Here is a 14,711-nt window from a genome sequence, read left to right on the forward strand (position 1 = left end):
TGATACATATACAGATGGTAATCTTACCGAGGTCTTGCTTAGATGATTCATTAATTATGTCAGTGAGAAAGTACGGGGAAGTTTTTGCTTTCTCATGATTGGGCATTACATATAGATGTGAGCCTTATAAAGCAGTGAAAAATCCTTGAGACATAGGTGACACAGTGCTAGTTCCATCTATGTCAAAACCAGTTCCATCCTGTTCTGACTGGCAGCAGTTCTCCAGGGTTCCAGACCTGAACCAGAAACACCCAAGATTTGTCCTGCGGCCGGCTGCAGTTAGTGATGCGCTCGCTGCCACAGCCCCACAAATTTCCTTCTCGCATACCTAGATGGCACATGGATGCTAGACTCATTCTGGCCACGTTTATGTGCCACAGTACACAAAGACATGTCACCCCTCAATAAATCCAGCACAGCCACTTCCTCTTAAATCATGGGGACCACTCTTTGCTTCTTTGGGTTTTCAGCTGTTGATGTGCATGTTCCAACATTTCCCAAGAGGAATTTGGGGCATCCCGCAACACCATCCCACCCCCTGCCACCTCTTGCCTGCTCACCCCCCCACCCCAACATTCCACCGCTTGTCCCTGGCACCTTACTTTGGGCACCTCTCTCTCTCTCTCTCCACCACCCTCTGTGTTCTGCAGCTGCAGGCGGAGGCTGTGGCACAGCAGAGGAGGCAAAGGCTTCAGCGCACCGGAGGTGCATCATTGGAAAAGCCAGCAGCCTCAGCCCTGGGCTGCGCCACCACCTGCAGGGAGACCATAGCGCAGCAGTGACGGTGTTGGCCAAAACACGACATCTAGGATAACTTTCAGAAGCCAGGGCGGCTTCTGTAAACCCAGGATATCCCGGTAAAATCAGGAACGTTAGATGGCATGGTTGTTGATGACACTTTGGGGCAATTTTGCAGTCTGCAACTTTCTCCAGCATCGTCCAATCACTCTCCAACCTCTTCTGATGACTCTCCAAAACTCCTCCACGGCTCTCTCCATCTCCTCCGCAAATCCCTCCAATCTTCTCCAATGACTCTTCAACCTCCTCCGCAGCTCTCCCTGGGCTCCCCTGCATTTCTCCAAACTCTCTCCGAAGACCTCTGATCTCTCTGCAATCTCCTCCGCGCGCTCTCCTCATTCCATCGACTCTCCAACCACACCTAAACACTCGCCCAATGGCTGATGGGAATGCAGGGTGCTTTTTCTTGTTCTCCCACCCTCGACATTTATTTATTTTATGGCAATCTGCACAACGCTGCGACCACATAAGTGAAATCTGCATAAGATTAGAAATATAGTACATAATCCTTTAGGGAGAAAAATTTTCCCTTGAAAGAAACCATGTTGTTGTTGTTGTTGTTGTTGATTTTGCTGTTGTTGTTTGATTATGGCTATAAAATGTTTAGTGTTGTTTGATTATTGTATAAAATGTTTAGCATAGAGTTTATACTGTGCTTAGCTGCCTTGTTGTAAATCCTTTATGGAAAGAAAAGCCATATATAAATATTTTAAATAATATTTTAAAAATAATCTCTCCTGGCTTTTTAAAAATAATTTTACAAATGCAATTTTCTTCATATGTAAAGTATTTGAAGCTAACTACATTAAAGCAGGCTATCGTGATCTTGTCCCCCCCACACACAGACACTGTGATTAGATAGCAACAGACCTTTACACTGTACAAATTGCTCTACAGTAACCATCAAATAAAATAGGGTCATGGGTGGAGCTGTGGGTTAAACCACAGAGCCTAGGACTTGCCAATCAGAAGGTCGGCAGTTTGAATCCCCACGATGGGGTGAGCTCCCATTGCTCAGTCCCTGCTCCTGCCAACCTAGCAGTTCGAAAGCATGTCAAAGTGCAAGTAGATAAATAGGTACCGCTCCAGCGGGAAGGTAAACGGCATTTCCGTGCACTGCTCTGGTTCGCCAGAAGCTGCTTAGTCATGCTGGCCACATGATCTGGAAGCTGTACGCCGGCTCCCTTGGCCAATAAAGCGAGATGAGCGCCGCAACCCCAGAGTCGGCCACGACTGGACCTAATGGTCAGGGGTCTCTTTACCTTTATCTTTAACCATAAAATAGAACTAGAGGATCCAGTTCTAGCTCTTTGTTTCATACAATAAGTAAGTATCAAAAGTGAACAAGGTGTGGCTCCTCAATTATAGTATCTGATCTCTCTGCAAACACCCTCCACCTCTGAGCTCTCCACATTCCATCGACTCTCTAACCGCACCTAAACACTCGGCCAATGGCTGATGGGAATGCAGGATGCTTTTTCTTGTTCTCCCACTCTCGACATTTATTTTATGGCAATCTGCACAAAGCTGCGACCACATAAGTGAAACCCGCATAAGATTAGAAATACACAATCCTTTAGGGAGAAAAATTTACCCTTGAAAGAAACCATTTTGTTGTTGTTGTTGTTTGATTATGGCTTGTTTCTTATTAAATTTATATTATTGTATAAAATGTTTAGTATAAAGGTTATACTGTGCTTAGCTGCCTTGTTGTAAATCCTTGATGGAAAGAAAAGCCATATATAAATATTTTAAATAATATTTTTAAAATAATCTCTCCTGGCTTTTTAAAAAGAATTTTACAAATGCAATTTTCTTCATATGTAAACTATTTGAAGCTAACTACATTAAAGAAGGCTATCGTAATCTTGTCGCGCCCCCCCCACTGTGATTAGATAGCAACAGGCCTTTGCAGGCATTAACACTGTACAAATTGCTCTACAGTAACCATAAAATAGAGCTAGTGGATCCAGTTTTAGCTCTTTGTTTCATACAATAAGTAAGTATCAAAAGTAAACAAGGTGTGGCTCCTTTACTGTGCTTAACTGCCTTGTGGTAAATCCTTTATGGAAAGAAAAGCCATATATAAATATTTTAAATAATATTTTTAAAATAATCTCTCCTGGCTTTTAAAAAAGAATTTTACAAGTGCAATTTTCTTCATATGTAAACTATTTGAAGCTAACTACATTAAAGCAGGCTATCGTAATCTTGTCGTTCTCCCCCCCCACACACACACACAGACACTGTGATTAGATAGCCACAGACCTTTGCAGGCATTAACACTATACAAATTGCTCTACAGTAACCATAAAATAAAATAGGGACGTGGGTGGCACTGTGGGTTAAACCACAGAGCCTAGGACTTGCCGATCAGAAGGTCGGCGGTTCAAATCCCCACGACGGGGTGAGCTCCTGTTGCTTGGTCCCATCCCAGCTCCTGCCAACCTAGCAGTTCAAAAATACGTCAAAGTGCAAGTAGATAAATAGGTACCGCTCCGGCGGGAAGGTAAATGGCATTTCCGTGCACTGCTCTGTTTCGCCAGAAGTGGCTTAGTCATGCTGGACACATGACCCGGAAGCTGTACGCCGGCTTCCTCAGCCAGTAAAGCGAGATGAGCGCTGCAACCCCAGAGTCGGTCACGACTGGACCTAATGGTCAGGGGTCCCTTTACCTTTACCTTTAACCATAAAATAGAACTAGTGGGTGCAGTTCTAGCTTTGTTTCATACAATAAATAAGTATCAAAAGTGAACAAGGTGTGGCTCCTCAATTATAGTATGAAACAAAGATGATACATATACAAATGGTAATCTTACCTAGGTCTTGCCCAGAATCAACAGAGGGCATTGGCTTAGATGATTCATTAATTACGTCAGTGAGAAAAAAAAATTATTTTTTTTTGTTTTGACTATGGCAGACCAACACGGCTACCTATCTGTCAGTGAGAAAGTACGAGGAAGTTTTTGCTTTCTCATGATTGGGCATTACATATAGATGTGAGCCTTATAAAGCAGTGAAAAATCCTTGAGACAAAGGTGACACAGTGCTAGTTCCATCCACGTCAAAACTAGTTCCATCTTGTTCTGACATTGAGCACACATTGTACAGCGTCACCTTAACCAGGTATTCCTCTCCACAAGTCTCCAGCCCACTCCACCTGAGAAGACACAAGATTGTATCTGCAGTCTCTCCAACTCAAATTGAGGTAATTTTAAATTATCGTTTAATTTCTGGAGTTGCAAATGATGATTTCCCCTGCCCCTCCAATGTTTTTTTCAGTTGGATTCTAGTGTTGTCAGTATAGTTCTGCCAGGATCGCTCACTGTTGATATTGCCATGAAAACCTATTTGGAGAACTGAAAAATTAATCTGAATAACCCATTTGCTTATCATCAGTGAGTCCTGAATCAATTCATGACTGTGGGGGTGGGAAGGTGAAAGGGAAAGTGTCATAAATGTTCACAGCTGTCTTCTTCTTCGGCGATCACTTGTAGCCGAGTAAGATTGTCTTCCAGGAACACGGTTTTAACAGTGAGTCTGTAAGTGACTGTGGAGGCCGATTCTGGATCCACATGTCCTTTCACAGTGGAGACACTGGTTTCCAGGCGGGGTTGATCATGGTGAGGGTTTGCCAAATGTGCCTTCCTCTTAGCTCGTTTCTCCCTTTCGTCCTGAGTCTGAGCATCTTCAAAGCCCATGACACTTTTGGTAAAGGCTGTTCTCCAACTGGAGCACTCACAGGCCAGTGTTTCCCAGTTGTTGGTGTTTATACTACTTTTAGATTTGTCTTGAGAGAGTCTTTAAACCTCTTTCCATTTTTAAGTTCAGAATAGAGCAGTTGCTTTGGAAGACGCTAATCAGGCATCCGCACAACATGACCGGTCCAACAAAGTTGATGTTGAAGAATCATTGCTTTGACGCTGGTGATCTTTGCTTCTTCCAGTACACTGGCATTAGTTTGCACGTCTTCCCAAGTGATGTGTAAAAATTTCCAGAAATATCCTTGACAGAATATTTTGAGGAGTTGGAGGTGGTTTTTATAAGTGGTATCCACAGTGCACACACTGAACTGAATATACATTAATAGCAAGCAATTACTCTACTGTGATCATCCTCTCCTCTCTTCATTTATTCGCTCTTCCCAAACACTATATATAGTGAGAATACATGTATATTCATGACATGTCCCTAGCAGCTGCTTAAGATCCTCCCTCTATGAGAAGGTATCCAGATAGGGAGAGACCAACAGCCTTCATGAGAGAAGCGGCAAGATCTTGACTTGAAATCTCTAGAAGGGGAAAGAGTTAGTTGCTTAACATTACCAGGGCACATGAAGCCCAAGGCTTAGCTAAGTCTGCCCTTATAGCAAATAAGCTACCAGGGCAGTGAAAAAAAATCTTTAACAATTTTTTAAAATGCCACCAGGTGGCACTGTGGATAAAGTTCTACTTCTTTATCTCCTGGAAAACCTAAACTGAAAAACATGGCTGTATCTCAAGAGCTGCTTCTAAAAATGTCATCAAAACCTGGCTTAAATAATAACGTAAGTGCACATATTTTGGTAAGTTTACATGCGGTGGAATATGTAATGTGTAAATAGTATGGCTGGGGATTCAAGTCTGGAATGTGATTTGACCGTCTTCTCAACTTGTTCGCTTGTTTTCTTTTTAGAAGAGCCGACAGAACTTTTATTGTATCTGCTGTCCTCACTCCCAACCAAGCTATTTATAACGTATTTGTGCATTATTGTTCTGGAAACACAGTTGATGTATTCTAAAATCCATATGACGGCAATTATTTTATTAAGTCAACAAAAATGTCACAGAATAGATGGCAAGCTTTAGAGTTCTCCAGAACTCTTAATCAGGCTAGACAGTAATAAACCTGAGTCAAAAAATGGAACATGGGAAAGAGGAGAGGCAGCCATCATTCAAAACAGATTTCAGTATGGGGTGCGTGCAGGTTTCAGATTGCACATAAGACTGCTGGACTGAAGAAATATAATAGTAGTAGTAGTAGTAGTAGTAGTAGTAGTAGTAGTAGTTCATTTATACCTTGCCCACTCTGGGCGGCTTCCAACAAAGAATCAGTCATTAAAAACTTCCCTATACAGGGCTGCCTTCAGATGTCTTCTAAACGTCAGATAGAAATACACAATAGTCCATCCCTCCTTTTAAAAAAAGGTAAAATCCACATTTATCTCCAACCTTAGGCAAAACAAGCGGGTTCCAAAATAGCACAAATAGCATGGAAGCATTTTGGAAGTGATTGTGTGGCTCTGGTGGGAGTGAGCGCTCAATTAACAACAACAACAACAACAACAACAACAACAAAACAACAACATGGTCTGCACAGACTAAACTAGCCCCACAGATGGCCATAAAAGAGGGTTGTCGTCTCTGCCAGCCAAGCCAATCACATTGCTGCCATTTATATCCCCCCAACTCCCACTTTCTAATGAGCAAGACACAATTTATATGAATATATTGAAGTTAACACATCTAGCATGTCGCGTGGCAGCGTTTCTTCTGGTACTCTATAAATTCATTTTGGCTTAATTAAACATTAAGAATTGTGGTTCGAGCAGTACCATTTGAGTCACAAAGAGATACTTTTTAGGGTGGGGCTGCCTCTGTGCTGCTCTCACTTCCCCAAAAGTCTTCTTCTGTTTGGAAAGATAACCAACAGAGAGGGTAGAAGCAATAGCCGGGACAGCTGGATAACCAAAGCCAGCTAGAAAAGGATGTGGCTAGTTGAGATCAATTTTACATATACATTTTAATTTTATTTATTATTTAACAAGATGCATATGCAGCTTAATCAACAAAACCTCCAAGCTGTTTACAGAAAACAATATAGAATCTTCATTTTAAAATGCCCATCAAATCAAACGTTAAAAACATGTACAGTGGTACCTTGGTTCTCAAACGCCTTGGTACTCAAATGACTTGGAACCCATACACTGCAAACCTGGAAGTGTGTGTTCCGGTTTGTGAACCTTTTTTAGAAGCCGAACATGCTCCGTTTTGAGTGTTATGCTTTCGATTTGAGTTTTACGCTGAGGTCTGTCTGTATTTGCTATTTATTTTGCGTTTTTGTTTTTGCAGCTCTTTTTGTTTTGTTTTTGTGACTGTGTGGAACCCAGTTCAGCTACTGATTGTTTGTGTGAATGCAGTACATTGTTTATTGCTATCATTTTATGGATCAATGGTCTCGTTAGTAAAATTCATGTTAAATTGTTGTTTAAGGGGTTGTTTTTAAAAGTTTGGAATGGATTAATCCGTTTTGCATTTCTTTCTATTGGAAAGTGCGCCTTGGTTTTGGAAGGCTTTGGTTTTGGAATGGACTTCTGGAACGGACTAAGTTTGAGAACCAAGGTACCACTGTAGACATAAAGCTTAGGTAAAGGTAAAGGGACCCCTGACCATCAGGTCCAGTTGCGGACAACTCTGGGGTTGCGGTGCTCATCTCGCTTTATTGGCCGAGGGAACTGGCGTACAGCTTCCGGGTCATGTGGCCAGCATGACTAAGCCGCTTCTGGCGAAGCAGAGCAGCACACAGAAACACCGTCTACCTTCCCACCGAAGCAGTACCTATTTATCTACTTGCACTTTGACGTGCTTTCGAACTGCTAGGTTGGCAGGAGTAGAGACCGAGCAACGGGAGCTCACCCTGTCACAGGGATTCAAACCGTGACCTTCTGATTGGCAAGCCCTAGGCTCTGTGGTTTAATCCACAGCGCCACCCACCCATGTCCCAGACATAAAGGTTATCAAGATATAAATAAAATTGATTTTTAAAACAAATACACAAAACAAAATTACATGTCTGAGCAGGCTTGCCTAACAAAACATTTTTAGCTGGCATCCAAAACAATACAGTGAAGGCACCTGTCCAGCACTTTATTATAAAGGACCTCTTACAATGTAGCCTTAATCATGTTTACTCAGTAGTAAGTCACTCTTAGTTCAATGGGACTCTCAGGTTAGAATGGGCACTTTGAGTGCAGTCCCAACTCCTGCTACCTACCGGGGGGATTTGTGGAGCAACAGAGCCACAGTCGCATCGACAACTCTGCCACTCATTGCAATTATGGTGGAAGGTGGTTGGGTGGGACAAGTGGACCTGAATTGGGGTCCAATGCAGTCCCGCCACAGCTGTGAGACTGGCTCAGCCCTGCCCCTTCCCTGACTTTTGGGGGCTCTCCGCTGGCCCCTGTAAATGGGGGTACTGTCAGTTGGCCTCTCAACTACCCACACATTTTGAAGGTCACTAAGGGACGCGGGTGGCGCTGTGGGTTAAACCACAGAGCCTAAGACTTGCCGATCAGAAGGTCAGCGGTTTGAATCCCCGTGAAGGGGTGAGCTCCCGTTCCTCGGTCCCTGCTTCTGCCAATCTAGCAGTTCGAAAGCACGTCAAAGTGCAAGTAAATAAATAGGTACCACTCCGGCGGGAAGGTATACAGTGTTTTCGTGCGCTGCTCTGGTTCGCCAGAAGCGGCTTAGTCATGCTGGCCACATGACTCGGAAGCTGTACGCCGGCTCCCTCAGCCAGTAAAGTGAGATGAGCGCCGCAACCCGAGTCGGTCACGACTGGACCTAATGGTCAGGGGTCCCTTTACCTTTACCTTTACCAATGAAGAACTAACCCCCCCCCTACCCAGCCATGTGTTGAGGGTGGTGCTTGTAGTTCTGATGGACAAAAGCAGTGATCCATTTCTATTTTAAATGCCCTTTTTATCTTTACAGCCTTTTGAAAGTTTCTGGCTTAGAACTGTCAGAGGAAATGCCCTTCTTCCTCAAAAAACTATGTCCGAAAGAAGGCTTCCAAGAACATTTTGACAACACAAAATTACGCAAAAAAACATTACTATTGTTTAGTTTTAAAAAGGAAGAAAACCCGATTTGGGAAATATGGGGCCATGCGTACAATGATCCTGGTGACAAGCATGCTGAAGTTTTAGTTTTAGATTATATTAAAGACCAAATCGCAGAAAACATAACCAAAGGAAAATATGAACTGAACTTTTTTGTGTCATACACCCCTTGCCATGAATGCAGTGACAGGATAAAGTCTTTTATGGAAAAAAACAGTGGAATATGCATGGAAATAAAAGCTTCGAGGCCATATTATTTTAACAGAGAAGGAGAACGAAAAGGTCTACACCTTCTGAAGAGCTCTGGGGTTTCGATTAAAATGATGAACAAATCTGATTATGAAGAATGCTTTGCTCTATTTGTACACCCATCAGAAAACTTTACACCATGGTCAAATCTGGATGAACAAAGCAAGGAGAATGCAGATGATCTGGACACACTTTTGAAACAGGTAAAAGGGAGGTGGAGGCATTGCAAAACTTTGACCCAGATCATAAATGATAAAATGATACACAAATTTTGTTGGGTTGTAGAAGGACAGAGGGCCTTCCAAATGCTCCTTCTAAGGAAAATCCACCAAGTGGACTTCCACTCAGTTCTAAGAATGATAAAAAACCCTTCTCAACCTTTTGGTTCTGCATTGTCCCAGATACAGTACAGTCGTACCTTGGTTTTCGAACAGCTTAATTCTTGAACGTTTTGGCTCCCAAATGCCACAAACCTGGAAGTGACTGTTCTAGTTTGCCAACTATTTTTGGAAGCCGAACGTCCGACGGGGCGTCCGCGGCTTCTGATTGGCCGCAGGAGCTTCCTGCAGCCAATCAGAAGCAGCGCTTTGGTTTCCAAACATTCTGGAAGTCGAACAGACTTGCGGAACAGATTCTGTTCGACTTCCAAGGTATGACTGTACAATATTTCCTGTAGGTGCAGATCTATCATTTGCTTTGCAACACAATTGGAAGCTTACTAAGTTTATTATTAGTTTGCCTTAAATTTCAACCAGGTTTATATGAAACACACACAAACAGAAAATCTATTTCACTTTGAATGTAAATTATTATGTTATCAGTGTTAAACACTGATAAAGTACCTAAAGTTTTCTAAGAACTGGAGAGTGCCATCTATTTATAAATTAAATGCAAGCAGTTCATATAAAGTACAGGAAACATTTTGAGAGTGGCACGTTTCCTTGTATACAGTGTTGCTAAAATGATGGCGAATAAGGTTCCTGGGATTAGAGCTGGAAAGGGAGGGTTCAAATCTGCTAGTTTTACTTTCTCATTTTTCTAAATCTTATCTCAGTTCACCCCATATGTACATCAGCTTGCTTTTAAAGAATTAAAGTCCACACAATATCCATACATTTCCATGTGCGTTTGTTCTATTTTGCCTAATATAAGCATTTTTTGCAAGCCATTTCCCCTAATATAATGCATTTTTGCACTTTATTTCTACTAATATATTAATTTGTGTGTATCCCCCCCCTCATGTATGCATTTTCTGTTGGAGAATTGCACTGCAGATTTCAATATGTGGGAATGTTGAAGGAAATCTACATTTAGGTTTGTGTATCACTTTGGGATGTGCAAAGTGAACCAGATTAATTTCTCCCCCACAATCTGTTTTTCATATGCATGAACAAAACTGGCCAACCCTAAACTGCATGCATGTTCAGAATTGCATGGACAAATGTTAATATGAACCAGGTCCTACAACATGGATTTTGCCACAGCAAATTTAATGACAGCTGGAAAAAGAGCTACCACAATTACTGTAATATTATGTTTCAGGAAGTGAGAATTTGATAGATTGGCCTTTAAATGCAAACTGAATAGAATTTCTCTCCCATACCTAGTCAAGGATGATGGGATTTGTAGTTCAAAACATCTGGAGGGTTTCACGTCAGCTAGCCCTGTGCTACAGTCTTGGCTTATTTATGCTTTTATGTGTGTACTATATCAATCTGTTTAATGTTCAGCAACAAGTCAATTTTATACTGTAAAATTCAGTTGTATGGTAACATACAGAGGAGATTATGGACTCAAAATACAGCATTATAAATGTGTTATAACACAGTGACACCAGATGAAATTGCAACTCAATGATATTTTGAATTGTGAGCTTTACAATGGTTTTTTGCAGAGCATGTAAATAGTGTTTTTTAATAGCTGTGTAGATCTAGCCTATGCTAGCCATATATCTTCACGAATGCTTCAACTTAACCAGTGGTCTCTTTATAGTCCTCTTCCCCAACTTGTGTTATTGTTTTTTTACCCCAGGAGGAAGAAAATGACAAAATGATTGATTCAGACAGCATTTCAGGTAATGTCAACAGTATATTAAATTTAATAGAAACTCAGTGTGCTGTATCCAGTGGTGTCCTTAGAGCTGACAACAGTTCTTAGATCCAGTGATGGCTTTCCTCAGAACAATGGGGAGGGTGAGAATTTTTGCCAGTTTCCCCTCTCTCCCAGACAGCTCCCCCTGACCCTCTTGAGCTCATGTTAGGGGAACATTGGGTGCTGCAGGGAGTTACACTGAGAGAACACTCTACTACAGGCATGGCCAAACTTGGACCTTCAGATGTTTTGGGACTACAACTTCCATTATCCCTAGCTAACAGGACCAGTGGTCAGGGATGATAGGAATTGTAGTCCCAAAACATCTGGAGGGCCAAGTTTGGCCATGCCTGCTCTACTAGATCAAAGAGCTGTCGGTATGGAGGACACCACTGGACACTGGGGTCTGATGAAACTTAAAGAATCAAGCCTTCAGAACATTTTATTTCCCAAAGTTCAAAATGTGATTGTAACAAGTTGTTTTAAAAATAATTTTAGCTCGTACAACACAACTTGGTGCCCAAGAAAATTCCAAACCAGATCTTCCTTTGGATGGTCACTGTCAATCACCAGCAATGAAAAGAAATCAGCTATCAGAACCAGAGACTCCTCAGAAATTGAACCGTTCTCCTGGAACAAGAGAAGCGGTCTCAGGAATTAAAAGAAAACTTGATTTCCCAGAAGACTAGAGACGTGGATGTAAGATTTCCCTTTCGATATTAGGACCTTTGCACCTTGTTCTAAGAAAAAAAAGTTATAGGAATCTATGTTGGGCATTGCCATCATTTTCCCGAATGTACCTATAATGGATGCATGACAGACAAAGGGGTTTAGATTTTCTAGTATTACTGGGCTGAGTGCTGTTTGAATGTTGCCACTGGCAATTGCTATCAATGTTTTTTGTTGTTATTTACCATAGTTTTCCGTCTATAGGATGCCATGTATAAGATGCCCCCTATTTTTGGGGACTCCGATTTAAGAAAATGGCGGGAGATAGCACAGAGTAGTTGTTGAGCTTTTTTTGCGGACGATTGCCCAGAGCTATTGAGCTTTTGGGGGGTGGAATTGCCAAAAATCACTCACCCACCGCTGACAATCAAACCCGCTATTGACACAGAGGCAGCCAATCGCTAGCAGCCCTTCACACTGCCACTAATCACCTGCCCTGTCGCCGCAGAAAATCTCCTGCTCGCAGCTGCTACCAATTGCCCAACCGCCCTCTGCACTACCCATGTATAAGACGAGGGCAAATTTTAAAGCTCTTTTTTTAAAAAAGAAAAAAAACACTAGTCTTATAGACGGAAAAACACGGTATGTTGTCCGGTTTTAAATTATGATTCTTTATGCACTTATAAGAACAGAAGAGATCTGCTGGATCAGATCAAAGGCCCATCCAAGCCCAGCCTTCTGTTCTCATAGTAGCCAACGAAATGCCTATGGGAAGACCACAAGCAAGACCAAAACGCAACAGCACTTGTGATTCCCAGGAAGCGGTATGGTATTTAGAGGTACATGGCATCTATCACTGCAGACAATACATAGCCATTCTTGTGTACTGTGTGGGGAAGAACCTCCTTTTGTCTGCTGAATCTTCCAGAGTCAGCATCATTGGATATCCCCAGGTACTAGTGTTACTGCAGGGGGGACTTCTATCATCTTTCTGCACACTATGCACAATTCTATATGCCTCTAACACGCCCGTCCTCTCCAAATATTATAACCTATTCTCATAGGGGAGGTGCTTCAGCCCTTTAATAATAACTTTGGTTACCCTCTTCTGAACCTTTTCCAGCTCTACAATTCATATATCAAATTTTAAATACATGAACAGAAAGTGATGGTTATACTTTATATTTGGCTTTGATGTAGAAAAAATAGGGGTGGTTGGCTTTTGCTGCCCAACTCCCCAAGTCCCCTAAGGTGCCCACACTTTTTTCAAAGTGGGCCAGATTTGATGAAGTGAGGGCCAACCAAAGTTGTTGAGCTTTTTTTAGGATTTTAGGTAAAGGGACCCGTGACCGACTCTGGGGTTGCAGCACTCATCTCACTTTATTGGACAAGGGAGCCAGCGTACAGCTTCCGGGTCATGTGGCCAGCATGACAAAGCCGCTTCTGGCAAACCAGAGCAGCGCACAGAAACGCCATTTATCTTCCCGCCAGAGCGGTACCTATTTATCTACTTGCACTTTGATGTGCTTTCGAACTGCTAGGTGGGCGGAAGCAGGGACCGAGCACCGGAAGCTCACCCCGTCACAGGAATTCGAACCGCCGACCTTCTGATCAGCAAGCCCTAGGCTCTGTGGTTTAACCCAGCCCAGGACATATACTGCATACTACCACAGGGGCTGGATTAAATCGACTGGCGGGTCGGATTAGGCCCCCAAAACGGACTTTGGACATGCCTGCCCTAAGTCCATGATCGGTCAGAAATGAATGGATGGAGGCAGGATGCAGTGAAAGCAAGGCAGATCTTTATTTTCCTGTTGCAACAGAGTTCCCTCCCCTCCTTGCAAGGAAGCAAGAGAGACCCCGAACCAAGAAGAAACATCTCTTTTTAAGGATTTGCATTTTGGCTTGCAGAAGGACACCCCCCCACACACACACACAAACAGCCAGAAATTGCATCACACATAAGGTGGGGTTACTGTGCCTCAGGCAGGCCAAGGCGTGATACTCCTGAGGATTTAGCAAGTTTTACATAGTTCCAGACAGTTTACAAAAAACATTAACATTTGATAAGATAATCAGGACGCCCATCAGGCATCCCTCAATGCAGAGCATCTGGGCAGGCAATGACAATTAATACAAAGGAGGTTCATAGATATAGGAGAGGAATCCCTTCAGGAACTTCCCCTGATTGCTATCTGCCTACCTGGTCTCAGGCAAGGGGGATTAAGGAGGCAGAGGAAATACCTTATTTAGAATCTTTAGGAGAACCAAAATGGCTTTTGGATTGCTCCCCTGTACAGTATGTGGTTTATATACTTAGGTATGTGTGTTTACCTTGTGCAATTATCAACATTTGTTCTATATTTAAGACCTTAGAATTCCTATAACAGCTTTATAATACCCTCATATTTTTCTTTGTATGCCTGTATTTTGATATATATTGTAATTTTTGAAAACTTGGGTTTGGAGGAATAAAGCAATTCTGATGGATTTCTTTGTTTTGTAGCAAGACCCAGCTCCTCACCATGTTATCTGTGCTTGTGCATTCATCATAGATTTCTCTGATTATTTTTTATAAAATATTTATCATGTGCTTGATATTTGAAATTAACAAATGAGACCTGGAACTAATTGGTACTGTCTGGAGAGATGCCGCTCAGGAATAATGCCAACCAGCATTTTTCCATGGCTGCTGGGCATTATTCTCCTGCACTGTTTTTTTCCAGCAGTCCGTCAGCATTCTATATCCACTCAGTCCTCAGTTTGCCTTTTTGTGGGGGGCGGGGAGTCCCTCCTTAGGACTTTCCCCCTAAATATATATTTGTACTTCTGCAAACCTTGGGGTTCTCTCAGGCTTGCTAACCCAAATAATATTGAAGGTGCCAAAACATTTCTCCACTTCTTCTTGCCAATTTTCATGGAATTACGAAGCCGGTACCATTCCATTTCAAACAAGTGTGCAGGTTTTATCTTTGACTTTCCCCCCTTTAACCTGATACCTGAGTAGCAGCTATCATGGTAGAAA

At 42.3% G+C, this 14,711-nt stretch overlaps 1 protein-coding gene across 1 annotated transcript; it reads left to right on the top strand.

Moving 5' to 3' along the window:
• The first annotated feature begins 5,189 nt into the window (after positions 1–5,189).
• Positions 5,190–14,176, top strand: LOC310761223 (DNA dC->dU-editing enzyme APOBEC-3H-like). The gene is made up of 4 exons (XM_083611068.1): positions 5,190–5,344; positions 8,550–9,129; positions 10,958–11,000; positions 11,516–14,176. The coding sequence occupies exons 2-4, from the start codon at positions 8,587–8,589 to the stop codon at positions 11,704–11,706; spliced, it is 777 nt and encodes a 258-aa protein (XP_083467194.1). The 5' UTR covers positions 5,190–5,344; positions 8,550–8,586; the 3' UTR covers positions 11,707–14,176.
• The last annotated feature ends 535 nt before the right edge of the window (positions 14,177–14,711 follow it).

The sequence above is a fragment of the Podarcis filfolensis genome (genome assembly GCF_964270895.1).
Source record: "Podarcis filfolensis genome assembly, chromosome: 4".
Classification (NCBI taxonomy): domain Eukaryota; kingdom Metazoa; phylum Chordata; class Lepidosauria; order Squamata; family Lacertidae; genus Podarcis; species Podarcis filfolensis.